The sequence below is a fragment of the Danio rerio genome, chromosome 6 (genome assembly GCF_052040795.2).
Source record: "Danio rerio strain M-AB ecotype USA chromosome 6, GRCz13ab, whole genome shotgun sequence".
NCBI lineage: Eukaryota > Metazoa > Chordata > Actinopteri > Cypriniformes > Danionidae > Danio > Danio rerio.
The window spans coordinates 13023851-13039413 of NC_141026.1; the positions used below are offsets into that span (position 1 = coordinate 13023851).

General features: G+C 33.6%; 1 protein-coding gene across 3 annotated transcripts in view; it reads right to left on the reverse strand.

Annotated features, from left to right (window-relative positions):
* tanc1a (tetratricopeptide repeat, ankyrin repeat and coiled-coil containing 1a) overlaps positions 1-15563 on the reverse strand; it is a 161308-nt gene that overhangs the window by 96058 nt on the left and 49687 nt on the right. For all 3 annotated transcript variants that reach the window (XR_015493221.1, XM_087256687.1, XM_087256686.1), the window contains exons 3-4: positions 10528-10749; positions 3758-3850 (exon numbers count right to left, since the gene is read on the reverse strand). Coding sequence is in view for 2 of the 3 variants with exons in the window: in XM_087256687.1 (XP_087112813.1) it covers positions 3758-3850; positions 10528-10749 (315 nt within the window). In the remaining variant the exon portion in view is untranslated. The remainder of the gene's footprint in view (positions 1-3757; positions 3851-10527; positions 10750-15563) is intronic.

Here is a 15563-nt window from a genome sequence, read left to right on the forward strand (position 1 = left end):
AGCTTGCAGTTTATCACTTCCACCTAAATTAATCAACTTTTTTTTTCCATATCACCTCATACTTCAATTTCTCACCATTTCAAATGCTCTATGGTCTCTAACATGATGAAAAGTCCATATTGGTAAAAATGTAAGTATACTACACTGTACTTTTTAGGTACAAATATAAATCCGAGCCTTATATACCAAGTGTTCACAAACAAAGGACCTATTTTTTCATCCTCTTTTTTTTTGTTTTGTTTTAGAGGATGTATACAAGGTATATGCACCTTTAGGTTACTAATATGTAGTTTTATGTAGAAATGTAGTTTTAAAAAAGGTACAGCCCTAGTCACAGCTTTTGTACATTAATTTCTAAGAGTGTACAGTACCAGATTTTAGACAATTCTTAAATGTGTAGCTTAATATTCCTTAAATACTATCTGTTAATAATATGAATTTGAAACACAAATATTAGATTAAAAAAGACACAATAAAAAGAGTTTTAAAGTTCTCAAACATTTATACTCCTTAAACAGTGAACAAGTACAAAAAGCGAAAAATTGACTTTACTTAAAAAAAACAACCAAAAAAAAGCCCATCCATTGTCTTAAAACTATTAAGTAAATGAACTATGTGCATTATAAACATTTAAGTCAACTAAACAATTCCCAGTTACGAGTTTACTAATTGTTTTTAGTAAACGTATCACTTTTAAAGGGATAAATCCCCCCAAAATAAAGATTTTTTTAAATAATTTAATTTCTTAGTAAGGAAGTCAAGGGTTACAGGTTTTCAGATTTAAAAATACCTTCTTTTGTGTTCATCAGAATAAAGAAACTCGAAGGTTTGGAACTCTTTGAGGGAGAGTAAAAAGTGAGTACATTTCCATTTCTGAGTGAACTATCTCTTTAAGGCACCGAGTTTACTCACTGCATTTAGGTACAGAAAGCACATTTAACAATGCACAAAACTGAAAAAAAAATATCTGCAATAATCTGCAAAATTAATTTTGTCACATCCAGTAGACAGCAACAATTGTTGTCAAGCTGCCATTGTGTCTGGTGCAATAAAAATACTAGAAAATATGACAAGGCATATCTCACCCTCTGATTCACCAGAACAGCGGTAGGTAATGAAGAGAGACCCTTGAGTGATGTGTGCTTTGAAATATAACTCTCTGACAATATTATATTATATTGTATCATATATTGGCTATCTGGCATAAACCTTTTTACAAAAATACAAATATAACAAAAACATTTGAATAGACAGACAAACAAGTTGTATTAAATTCTATTTTTTTCATGAATATATTATAAACTTCTGACAGTATGAAGCCAAATTTGTTATTAAGTAGTGTAGCTATGCTTTTTAATTTATCATATTTCAAATAAATGTTATAGTATTTTGCAAGCAATGTTGTTTATGAGTTTTTCCTCTATGTCGAAGCAAAATTATGAAGCAGCACAACAGTTTTCAGCGTTAATTATAATTACAATGATCACAAATCTTGAACTTAAATCACTATATTAGAATGACCTCAGAATAATCAAGACTTAAGCAGTTACATAGAAAAATGCCATCACATGCATGAATTAATACAGAATAGCCCTACATTCTATATTGCCAGTTAGATTTCTGCTGGTATCAAATTTTCTTGTTGTGATTAATTGATCGTGTTTTTAATCAGGCTATTATCATGATATTGACCTAATCTGCACTAAAATTACTTAAACTGTAAATACAATAATATTTTTTAATCATATCTGTTAAAGTCAGAATTTTTAACCCCCTTTTATTATTATTTTTTTTGTAAATATTTCCCAAATTATGTTTAACAGAGCAAGGAAATTTTCACAGTATGTCTGATAATATTTTTTCTTCTGGAGGAAGTCTTGTTTGTTTTATTTCGGCTAGAATAAAAGCAGTTTTTAATTTAAAAAAAAAACATTTAAGGAAAACTTATTAGCCCCTTTAAGCTATTTGTTGCCCATAGTCTACAGAACAAACCATTGTTCTACAATAACTTACCTAATTACCCTAACCTGCCTAGTTAAAATAATTAGCATAGTTAAGCTTTTAAAAGTCACTTTAAGCTGTAATGTATTGAAAAATATCTAGTAAAATATTATTTACTGTCATCATGGCAAAGATAAAATACATCAGTTATTAGAAATTAGTTTTTAGTTTAAAAATGCATTGAAAAAAGTCTCTCTATCAAACAGAAAAATTGTGTGTGTGGGGGGGGGGGGGGTTGATAAACAGAGGAGTTAATAATTCAGGGGGCTAATAATTCTGACTTCAACTGTATGTAAATGTTCAGAGTAAGGAAATGTTTCAACCTAACAACAACCTAAATCCAAGGATTATAAAGCACATCAGGTAACACTCTACTGCAATGGCTCATTTGTAAATGAATTAAAATCAACAGTGAGAAAAGAGATTCATTACAGTACATATTGGAAAAATAAAAATATAACTAAATTTTATTAGTCATTAACTTGGAATTAGATTATGACTATGATTTTACTGGATATCATGCATTAACTAAAAGATTTACATCAGCTAAGATTAAAGTGTAGCTTCATAGTGAGTTTAGATAAATTAACTAATGTTAATTATAGGTGCTGTTATGAACACCACTGCAAATACAATGTGAATATTCTCAAAAAGCACTCTAAAGGTTTAACTAATAAATAATTATTTATGTTAATTTATGAGCCCACAATACCAATATTGCGCATGTATATTATCATTAACACTGAAATATTAAATATCGGCATATCGCTATCTATTGCCAGATGCCATCCAGTTTTTCCTGGATGGACTTTTGGAACTATAAAAACACAAAACAACATTAAATTCTTCCCTATTTAAAGCTTTTTTTTCTCAATTTGACTTATTTTTTGCTCTATTGTAACGTTCTAACATGACATTGTTTCACATTGCATGTTTAGTACCGCAATGCAGGGTTAACCCTGCAAAAGCAATGCTATCCAGGGCATCATAACACTGCATAAAAATCAGTGCTGACCCTAAATTATAAATCACAAGCATGAAAAGTTCCTTTACCTGGAGTCAAAAGTGGCCTTTAAACTGATGATAAGCTGGGGTTTAGTGCAATGTAAAAAGCCAGTACCTGTAAACCCTCCATATTTCACACAAAAATTCCTGAAATTAATTAGATTTACCAGTGCAGAGCTTAATGTTACCATCCTAACTGCATCACAAAACCAAAAACAACAAGAAAATCAGCTTGAACACTAGCACAAAGCTTAAACATCCAGAACTTTGCACAGATGAAGAATGCAAGCATTAGAAAAGAGCAAGATTAGACAGAAGTACACACCAAGAAAAAAAAAAAAAAAAAAGTAAGAGGGAGGGAGGAATGCGGTTTAATGGACTGCTGGATTTACCGAACTCTCAGCTGTAAATTCGTGTAACTCCCCACATCAGAAAAACACCATCCCTCAGTTTATGACAAGGGCAAATCTTACTCAGACTGTGGGGACTTTCCATTGACTATTATTTTCTTTTTTTATATATATATTTCTGCAATGCTAATTTACATCCCCTAAACTTAACCCTCACACAAAGCAGATTCTCTAATCAATCAATACAAATGTACATTCCGAAGACATTTGGTCCCCACGAAGTAACATCGCCTTACCCACACACAATGATCACTGCATAAACAAAAGCACACGTTGACTCAAAAGTGCAGACTATCAGAAATGTGCCACAGATTCTGACACACACAGAAGAAGTTACTCACCAGTATTGCTCTTCTTCTTGTTCTTCAGACTGCAGGTGACAGGAGCTCCGGGAACGCAAAGATTCTCCACATATTTGGGAGTCCTGATTGAACCTGCAGACAGAGTGAAAATGAGAGGAAAACCGGAGCTGAGAGAGAGAGAGAGAGAGAGAGAGAGAGAGATACACGCGCACACACAGAGAGACAGTTAAGTCTTTCCAGATGGGATTTTAAGGCTGGCGTTCTGAGCTGTGTGTGTGATGGTTGCGATCGGCTGTCCTGTACTCCCAGAGAGATTCCAGTATAAACGAGGAGTCTGTAATGATTTTAATCTCCCTGAGCAGTTTCTCCTGTGTCTGCTGAGTCAGAGTCGAGCTTTACTGGCATGACTGTCAACATGCACAACACTGCCAAAGCATGCAAATGACTTGTAATTTAGGGGGTGTAAAAAAAGGAAGAAAAAAAAGAAAGAAATGGAAAGAAAATGAAAGAACAAAAACACAAAGCATTTAATGAAATTTAAATAAATAATATATTTTTTGAACAATCTTTTTGATGAGATATGTGACAATATAACAAAAATGTTACAATATAACACATCACAATCATATTTACATCTTTGTTTATAATTTAAAATGAAAAACAACAAAAACAAACAAAAAAGATGATGAAAAAGAGGGGTTGGGGGCATCATAGATTATTCTTTAGGAAGAAATTCTTGAAAATACAAATCATCCATATACAAGATATGAGATCATCAATATGATAATGGTTTGATTAAATAAATCTTTCGGAAATAGGGCAATATGTAGATAGGCCAAGTCAGTGTCAACTTACACTCACCGGCCATATTAATAGGTACACCCTTACTAGTAGCGGGCTGAACCCCTTTTGCCTTTGCAACTGCCTTAATCCTTTATAGCATAGATTCAACAAGGTACAAGAAATATTCCTCAGGGATTTTGGTCCATATTGACATGATAGCATCACGCAGTTGCTGCAGATTTTTCGGCAGCACATCCATCTCCCGTTCTACCACATCCCAGAGGTGCTCTATTGGATTGAGATCTGGTTACTGTGGAAACCCTTTGAGTACAATGAACTTATTATCATGTTCAAGAAATCAGTCTGAGATGATTTGTGCTTTATGACATGGTGTCTTATCCTGCTAAAAGTAGCCATCAGAAGATTAGTACACTGTGGTCTTAAAGGGATGGACATGGTCAGCAACAGTACTCAGATGGGCTGTGAAGTTGACATGATGCTCAATTGGTACTATTGGGCCCAAAGTGTGTAAAGAAAATATCCCCCACACCATTACACCACCACTACCAACCTGAACCGTTGATAAGGTTGGACGGAAGGATGGATCCATGCTTTCATGTTGCTGACGCCAAATTCTGACCATCCGAATGTCGCAGCAGAAATCAAGACTCATCAAACCAGACAATATTTTTCCAATCTTCTATTGTCCAATTTTGCTGAGCCTGTGAGAATTGTAGCCTCTGTTTCCTGTTCTTAGCTGACAGGAGTGGCACCTGGTGTGATCTTCTGCTGCTGTAGCCCATCCGTCTCAAGGATTGACGTGTTGTGCGTTCAGTGATGCTCTTCTTCATACCTTGGTTGTAACCAGTGGTTATTTGAGTTACTGTTGCCATTCTATATGACCATTCTTCTCTGACCTCTGGCATCAACAAGGCATTTGTGCACACAGAACTGCCACTCACTAGATATTTTCTCTTTTTCTGACCATTCAGTGTAAACCCTAGAGATGGCTGTGCATGAAAATCCCAGTAGATCAGCAGTTTCTGAAATACTTAGACAAGCCCACTTGACACCAACAACCATGCCATAATCAGTCACTTAAATCACCTTTCTTACCTAATCTGGATCTCGATTTGAACTGCAGCAGACTGTCTTGACTGTGTCTACATGCCTAAATGCATTGAGTTGCTGCCATGTGATTAACTAATTAGAAATTTGCATTAACGAGCAGTTGGACAGGTGTGTCTAATAAAGTGGCCAGTGAGTGTATCCTGTTTCGTTAAGCAAACTGCTGAAATTTGAATCAAAAGAAAAAAAGATATATGAAGGGTGTCCACATTTTTTTTAAAAGCAGTAAATTTGCCTTTTAACAAGTATGAAATATTTTCCATAGCTAAACAGAAGGACATATTATTGATCCACTATACAATAGATGGTATTTCCATTTTTTCTCCAATACAAAGCTATTAGAAGCTTTGCAATTTGATGAACTTATATCAATAAGTTTATGAGTGCTGTTGTGGCAATCAATATATTCATAAGTAATTTCCAAAATAAAGATTTCCGATTTCCTGGACAGTTTTACAGATACCATTTCAAAAATGAACATAGCCACCTCTTTCCAAAATACCTGTACCTTTGAGCAATCCTACATACAGAGCAAAAAAGAAAAATAAGTAATATTAAAATTGCTTGTTGTTAAAGGGTTAGTTGAATTCCCAAAATTAAACATTTCCTCACACTTAAGTGGTTTCACACCATTATGAGTTCTTTTATTCTATTGAACACACACACATACACAAACACTGTAACCACTGACTTGCATATTAGGAAATATATGGAACTATGGAAGTCAATGGTTACACGTTTTCAACATTTTTTAAAATAACTTCTTATGTGTCCAACAGAAATAATATACATGACTGCAACTTTTAAGCATCATTACTACTGCTTTCAATGAAAGCCCGTTCTTGCCACTAAATAAAGAATAACAAAAGGTTATTGTGACTTTTTATCTCAGAATTGTGTGAAATAAAATAAAATTTCTCACAATTGTGAGATGTAAACTCGAAATCTCGAAATCTTGAGATATTAAGTCAGAATTACAATATGTAAACTCACAATTCTGAGAAATAAACACAGAATTCTGCAAAATACTTTACAATTCCAAGATATAAAGTCATAAATCTGAGAAATAAAAGTGGCAATTGCATGATATAAACTGTCAGAAAAAAAAAGTCAGAATTCTTAGATAAAAAGTCAGAGTTGCAGGTTATAAAGTCAGAATCTTAGATCTTTTGGACCATCGAAAAATATTCTTGAACAATTTGTCTGTACTTATGAGTGTTCTGCAGTATTGTAATTCTGTATAGTACATGAGTCTGTCTGTGTGTCTAAAAACAAAGTTCATGAACCAGATTAAAATCTGTTCAAAGATAGTAGGAAAGCCTTTTGAGAAATTATATGACCGTTCGTATTACAAAAACCTCAAAAGGCTGGCAAGAAACATCATTTCTAACCCTAGTCATGTATTGAATCATGAATTTAAAGTCTAACCGTCGATTTAGAATCCCAAGTTTTAATAAAGTGAATTTAAAAGTCATCTGTACATTAGGCCGTCTTGAAGCTTTTTGTAAGTCTGTCTCTTTGTAAGGAGTATTTATTATACTGTTATGCAAGAAACATTTCAGAGGCAAGTCTGACAATAACGTTTTGTATTGTATTGTTAATTAATTTTGCAAAAGTAACAATAAAATTAAAAACGTATATATTCAAAGAAGAGAATGGGCTTCAGTGCCGCATAATCCTTCAGAAATCATTCTAATATGCAGTTTGGTGCTCAAGAAATTATTTGAACATTATCAATGTTGATAAACAGACTTATTTTATTAGTTAGTTCATAAAAGGAGCAAAAGACAAAAATCGTAACAATGTTGAACTCATTATTTTTCTTTTATATTATCTTTTAATCAATAAATATTTAATTGAATAAAATATGTAATTTATTTTTATTTATATAAATAAGAATTGACCGCCGTCTGTGGACTATACCACTAGCCAGAGCAATGTAAAAACAGATCAATGCACCTTTGCTGTATAAAACCTATAAATTTCTTTATATATATATATATATATATATATATATATATATATATATATATATATATATATATATATATATATATATATATATATATATTTATTTATTTATTTATTTTTATTAATTTACTAATTTATTTATTTATTAATTTATTTATTCATAGCCTGCAAGAACATTTGTTCATTTAACTTCACAGTGGCTCCTAGCTCACACAAAACCTCAAATATCAAACAGGAGCCTGAAACATCAATAAGTGTAGACATCTGCAATAATAATAATAATACTCAGAGCTGCAGCTGTATTAGAACTGACGCTTCTTCAACCCCCACACTTGTTGAGAAAGAGCATTATATTTCAAGAGTTTGTTATTTTGTTTTGTTTTGATTGGCCTGTAGAAGCACTGCAGAAAATCACATCGGACTCATGCATGACTATTTCATCACCTAATTAATATGCATGAGCCGAGCTGAAGGTTTTAGAAAAGTCGCATCGACTTTTCAGACTGTTCTTGCACCTCTGGTGAAACTGCATTACATTTTTAATGACTGTTTGAGAGAAAACAATGTTGGTTGTTACTATTATTTAGTATTAATACTTTTTAAAAATGATAAATAAACGTTATTTTAGTGTAAAAGTATAAAATGTATCGTTTGCATACTAGTTCAATAAAGCGACAATTTCCAAGAGAAGTAAATGGTTATAGAAAATGAGATGATGACTGTCATTAGTGGATATATGACAATCTTATTAGCTTCAAATGATAACAATCAGAATTAAATAATAATTAAATCATGCACATGTATTATTAAAAAGCAAACGGTTTGTCTGTTGAGTGGAGATGTGGTGTATTCTGCCACCTGCAGGTACAAATACAGCATTACAGGCACAATAATGCTGCCATTAACAACAGCTAGCATGAGAAATGATTACAGAGAAACACTTTCATTACCCCTTTGGGACATTTAATGGTAGATAATAAAATAAAATCTAAAACAATATTGCGAATAGTGCTCATAAACATTCAAATGGATCTTAAAAGCCAATCAGGAATGAACTGTGTTGACAAATGGCAGCATTTCTCCCTTTTTATTTAATACAAAATGTGTTCTGGAAAGCATTCTAATTAAGAACGGCTTTAATTCAGCAGCACATTGAGATAATGTGTGTATTACCACACAACCTGAGGTGCAAGACTGTGGGAAGGACTGTCTGCCAAGAGTTTCTCTTCTGATGTGATTGGCAGCTCTCATCAGGGTGAATCAGCAGAGAGATAACAATGCCACAATGATAACGTAATCCATAAATTACACACTATATGCTAGATTTCATTCATTAGTTCTCAATTCAGCTATTGCAGGTAGCTAAAAATGAGTTCGCTGCAAAAATGCTTTTCTAACTTAAGAGTTTTGTCTTGTTTCTAGTCCAAACATTAAAAAAAGTCTTAAATCAAGAAGCATTTTCCAGACAAATAAACAACATTCAAAATTAACCTGTCAAAATTAAGTGAATATTTCCTGAAATATAAATAATCTGCTAATGGAGTAAGCAAATTAATATTATTTCAAAACCAAAACATTTTTGTATCAGTGTGTCTTGGCTTTTAATTTCCTTACCCACTTCCCATCCTTGAGTTTGTTCAACACTAAACAATATAAATAAAATGTACTTACTTTTTAACTATGGGTCTAAATAGTTTTAATCCAAAGTTTCTGAAAGCAAAGAAGGTCAAGGTGCTCTAGGATTGGCCAGCCTGATGGCCAGATAAACTCTCTGAGTCCTGCAAGAACTCTTTCTTTGCCATTTCAGAATGACTTTATTAATAAGTTATTTGAGTGATTGCAGAGATGTATGGATGCAGTCGTCCAAGCTCATGAGAGTCATCCACAATATTAATTCTTTCTCCACTGCTTTATGACTTTGTTATATACTCTACATTATTTCTGTTGAATGACAAAACTTTTGTCTAAGCAAAGTCAGACCTTACTGTCCTAATTAAATAATTAAAAATCAAGGGATTTGATTTTTGTAAAATGAGCGTAATCTAGAGGCCTTTGTCTTTCATTTAAGCCACTTCTGATACTAAATAATAAGCTGGAAGTCAATTTATTATTTGTTGTTCCTAAAATTGGATAGACAAGACTTTTGTCAGTAAGAGTACACTTATTTGGCAGGTAATATTTGAATATTAGGATTTTGCACCGTGTTTTTGTTCCCTGCAGTCCATGACTTAAACAAACCTGCAAGCCATCAATTGAGAGTTGACGATATCACATACTTGCTTGGTTTCTGACCTGGTTTGAAAACAAGAAGCTTTGTGATAATTACAGCACAACTATGAGAGGATATAGCTGTTAGACAATAAAGGGCATTGAGTCAAAAAAGTTAGTGTACACTATGAAGTCAGCACCAATAGATGGCCACCACACCAAATCAGCCTCATGAATCCATTAAGACTAATATTATGAAGTGGCACTTCCAAAACGCTCATTCAAAACCTCATTCTACTTCTGTAAAATATCTCATTGCTTTTATTATTGCGTAATCATAATGTTTACTGACGAAGGCTCAGGGTAGAATTTTTTGTTATTTTTTTCTCCTGTTTTTCATTTTTTATTTAATTATTAAGTGTGGACCTTCTTGTTAATCATATTATATCTCTCCTTCTTGTGATAAAATCTTTTTTCTAATGACAAGTCAATAGTAAATCTCAGAACCATCCAATCAAATCCTGATGGATAAAAAAATAATTATTGTTTGAGAAAGCGTTTTACCTAGTTAAACCCATAACTTTCCATAATAGGGAATTAAAGACGATAGTTACTTTAATTCCATGATTTCCTTCCTGTATATGACCAATTATTTGAAAACCTGACATGGCGTGGAAGATACAAGTGATGAAATGGTAAAAAGAGGGTCTTGTATGTACCTGGTGACTTATTGGTCCGGACGGGTGACAGGTATGGTTGTCTGGGAGGCAGCAGCGGGGAGGAGGGTAAAGAGACGGACACTCCTCTGGTCAGACTAGGCCTCAGCATCTCCTCTGCTGGATACGGCTGTACTGGAAGAAGCACACTGCCCCGATCCTGAACACCCACAATCCCCTGCTCTTCAAACCTCTGATGGAAACTGGGGCTCAGAGGCTGACTGCCTACATAACAATTGACAAAAACACACACAAAAAATAACATTTGTTGGCTTTGTTGTCTCTTTGAACAGTAATTTTTCATAAACATATTTGTGCACTTTTTAAAGGGCAGCCATTATGCCTTTTTTAGTACCTTTCTGTAGTGTAATACACATGTGTGTACATGCAAACGATATGCAAAGTTACAAAGCCACAAAGTCTAAAACATAAGAAATTGAAGGGATATTTCACCTGAAAAGAAATTGTAATTTAATCACACTCAGGTGGTTCTAAACTTTCTATCTTCACAAAAAAAGAAATTCTGAAGAATGTTGCATAAAGTAGCCATTGGCATGGGTTGGTTAAAGGGTGGGTTAAGGTATAGGGAACGGTCAACAGTGTAATTACAAATGTAATTACAGAAATTTATTACAGATGTTATTACAAACAGGTATGTAATCAAGCATAAGTACAGTGTAAAAACATGCATTTAAACTATAAGTACAATATAACTAATTATTAATTTGGGTGTAAGTACATATTAGTTAAGGCCACTTATTATAAAGTGGGACCGACTTCCAACAGGCACTATAACTTTAATAATTCTAATACTGCTGATAATAAAGTCTTTGAAACCAGAGTAAAGCAAAAAAAAGATGTTTGATTTCAGACAAACTAGAAACTCTCGACATCCTGTAAATTAAGCAGGTCTGATGTCATTGTGAGCCAAATCTGGTTAAAACAAACTACATTTGAGAAGCTAAAAACAGCCATCCCGAGCAAACATTTTAAAGACAAAAGGCTGGTAAACATCTTTGAAATTTCACTAGTTTGTGGCCATGATGGTAGAGGTATTGAGTGAGACTTCTTTAAAATAAAAATCTGGTTCATTTCAGTCTTATATATATATGCTAAACATTCTATAACACAATCTACTGTATAAACCGTTGTATAAATAAGCATGATGTGATGACGTGAGAGCTGAATTGCCAAGTTTGTGGAAATATCCACATCAACGGCATCACATGCTTTAACTGCTGCTTTTGTCCACTGTAACTTCAGATTTATGTTTATTTAGGTAGTAAGAGAAAAAAATTTAACCGTTTATATATTCTAAAGGCCTAAGTTAGCAGTGGAGCCATTGGGATATTTGCCAACAGTATATCATATGCTCAGATGACAATGGAAGGGAAGTGACAGGATGTTTCCTACATAGAGAATTATGATTTTTGCTAATAAATTTTATACAAGTCATTTTTATTTAAGTATAGCCCATGGGATCAGTCTGAAAAGTGCAATGAAGTCCTAATTCTGCAAGATCTTGTTTTCTACTGATAGAAGAAAGTCACTAAACACATATAGAGATACCAAACATCCAATTATTGCACACTTTGTGCTTACTACATGTAAAATTGAACATCTCAGAGTTTTAATGCTTACATCATTTTGTCACAAACTACAAACAATAAATGCAAGTTAGAGACTCTTTGGTGTGTCGTGACTCGTGTCAGATAGTAGGAGTACAATGTATGTTGAGAGACGCATGACTGTTTAAATGTCTTGTGTAATACACTGAATCAGTGTTTAGCTGTGGAAATATGTTTAAAGAAAAATGTTGAAATCGATGTAAACACTGCATTGCTTTCTGGGGTTCAGTAAATTAAATGTTCAAAAAGTCTTTAGTCAGCTAGAAAACATTTTAGAGAGCAGCATTTGGCCAAATATGCACTAAATAATGCATTACAATTTTGTCATTATATAATGAATAAATCTGTCTGGATAACAATAATTTCATTTTCTTATGAGCAAAATACATAAAATCTATTTTTGGCCTAAAAGCTTTTTCCCCCTAAAATATAATATGACTGCTAATGTAATTATTAGTTTAGAGTCCAATAAACAATGAGTTAATAATAACTGAATATTTTTAATCGAAATCGCCTACTACTCTGGTACTACATTTGAATTTACTACTCGACTATAAAAAGAAAAGTATGTTCCATACCATACAGTATGAATGTGAGCAGTATGATGGAACTTGCATGCACTACATCTGCCATTTTGTCAAGATCACGTGACCTACCCGCGTCAGTTGCGACACTTCACTCCCATTCATAAATTCTCTCGTGGTGCTATATGTATCGCCCATCGGATGCGCACTTCAGAATCTCAGCAGAAGTAGTAGGTTTTCCGGGTACTTCCCGTGGTTTTTCGAATTCTATGAATTTAGTTATTGCCAAGCAGGCACACAACATCAAAAGATGTTAATATTAGGTTAAATTTAGCTTGTGATGTCAGTTGACCAAAATTCAATCTAGTCAGCATCTAAGTATAACATTATTTTGATGTCAAATAACATTGTCAAATGACGTTGATATTTGGTTGATTTTAGGTTGCTAGAAAGTGGCCAAAATCCAACGTCGAGCCAAAATCTTAAACCAGTGGTCACCAAACTTGTTCCTGGAGGGCCAACTCTAATCAAACACACCTGAAAAAGCTAATCAAGGTCTTACTAGGTATACTTAAAACATCCAGGCAGGTGTGTTGAGGCAAGTTAAAGCTAAACCCTGCAGGGACACCGGCCCTCCAGGACCGAGATTGGTGACTCCTGTCTTAAACCAATGTCATATTGACGTTAAATACTGACATTTATTCATCTGGTATGGCAACCAAAATCTAATTTCTGATAGGCGTCGTAACGATAAGATCCACAAAACGTCAAGCTGTAACATCATTAGATGTTGATATTTGGTTGATTTTTGGTTGGATGTTGGACATTGATGTCGGCCTGACGTTGAGTTCTGACATCAACCCAATTATAATTTCCAAACAAAATATAACGTCACTATGACTTTAGGGCATAACGTCAATCTGACGTCATATTGATGTCCTGTGCCTGCTGCGTGTTTAAGGCCACTTCAGTCAGCATACAGTAAACATGTCACCTTCTCATCAGTGACATGCATCTAAACAGTCTCTGATTCATTGCGTGTAAAGATTTTGGACATCTTCTTGGAAACTTTTAATGCTTCCAAACGGTTTGCTGCAATTATAAATGTCTTGAGGTAGTTCATTATGATGTGATTTACCTCTATGTGTCATTTGTTTGGACAGATATCACAGGACTGATTTTTCAAATCCCCGTAGAAAAGAAAGAAATAAAGTAGTGACTGTAGGTGAAAGGAATGTAATAAGTTAGTACTACTTAGTAAATTACAATTCCTGAGAAAAAACTACTCAATTACAGTAATTTGAGTTTTTATAATTAGTTATTTCACACCATTGCACCTCACATATGATTTTTAGCGTACTTTATAGTATGGAAGTATGCAAATTTCAGACGCAGCAGGTGTCTTCTCCACCTTTTTTGAAAAATTGCAGCGGATTTCTTGTTCCGGTGGGGTCACTTTTAGCTTAGCATGATGGATTGAATTGGATTTGACCATTAGCATTTCTTAAAAATAAATAAATAAATAAAAATAAATAAGTTTTGATAATTTTTCTATTTTATGACATGATCTATGTAAAAAAAAAAGTCCCCATAGTGATTGCTAACCATCTGTGAAATGGTACAATTTCTGTCCAAAACTGCTTCTACTGCATTGAATTCAATTAATTAATTGGGTTTCCTAAATAAATGTTATATTTCAATTTACAACTTTACAGATTCAGCCATTCACAATCTGAGGTTACAGGAATAAACAAATTAGCAAGTTTACTGCATTTGATTAAACGTTTAACAGTTCAACCTTTTTAAAAACAAAATAACGCTCAGCTCATTCTCATTTTCTTCAATTATCTGCTTATACGCCGATTGTGTTTATTGGAGAGATGTGCTTGAGTGAAGGAGAAGGAGAAATTGTGAAAGAGAAACGTAAAAACATTGTTTGATATGTAAATTTGCATAATATGGTTCTGAAATGAACCGTGATAAATCATGAGTCACATATTCAACCACAATATTAAACACTTGGACATTTAAGATTATTCGAGTCTCTTAAACCCTCAAATCAGATTCATTTACCGTATGAGCAGTGAACCTCTCATAAAACAAACAGATCTGTGTGCTTTCCAGCTGGATGTCAGAAATCTAATTAGCTGGATATCATTACCAACGCCGCTTTGCATCCAAGCTTTCAAACCGCTATAAAAACATAAAGACAAACTACTAGGACCGTCTCATGACCAACTGTAAAACTATACATCGTTCTGCTCCTATAATAAGCCCTTTCGAAGAAAGTGGAGAATAATTTAAACCCTTTTAACATTCCAAAGCAAACATACAAGGCCTGAAGTTTCTCCCACCGCAGCAGCGTTTACTGTTGATCTTTACTGCCAAAACTACGCCGGTTTCAAACAAAATGCCAACAGAAAACTTTTTACAAGACAACCCGTCACATTATAAAGAAGAGATCCCTGTGGTTACTTTGGAGACGGATTGATGGACGGAGAGAAATAAAAGGTAAAACTTGTGTAAGTGCACAAAAAATAAAAAGGCTGGACATAATTGACAGTTTTGCTGAAAAACCTTATATTTCAGTTTTGCACAATCACGTTTCTCGCTCTGAAATCTAAATCCTGCTTAGAAAGAAAGATAGAAATAATTGCATTAATGCATTCTTAATTACAGTAATGTAAGAGGCTATAAACTGCTTTAGCAAAGTCAGTACATACAACATCTAACTTAGTTTCAGAAAAGCAAAATGTGTTTTGTTGCAACCCAGCTTTGCAGACACTCTGTATCTTACTGGGAAGGGAACAGAGTCTTTTTAGAAGAAACCAAAACACTAATAGTTTTAAAGAGGATTTCTGCAGGTTACAAGTTAAATATAAGACTT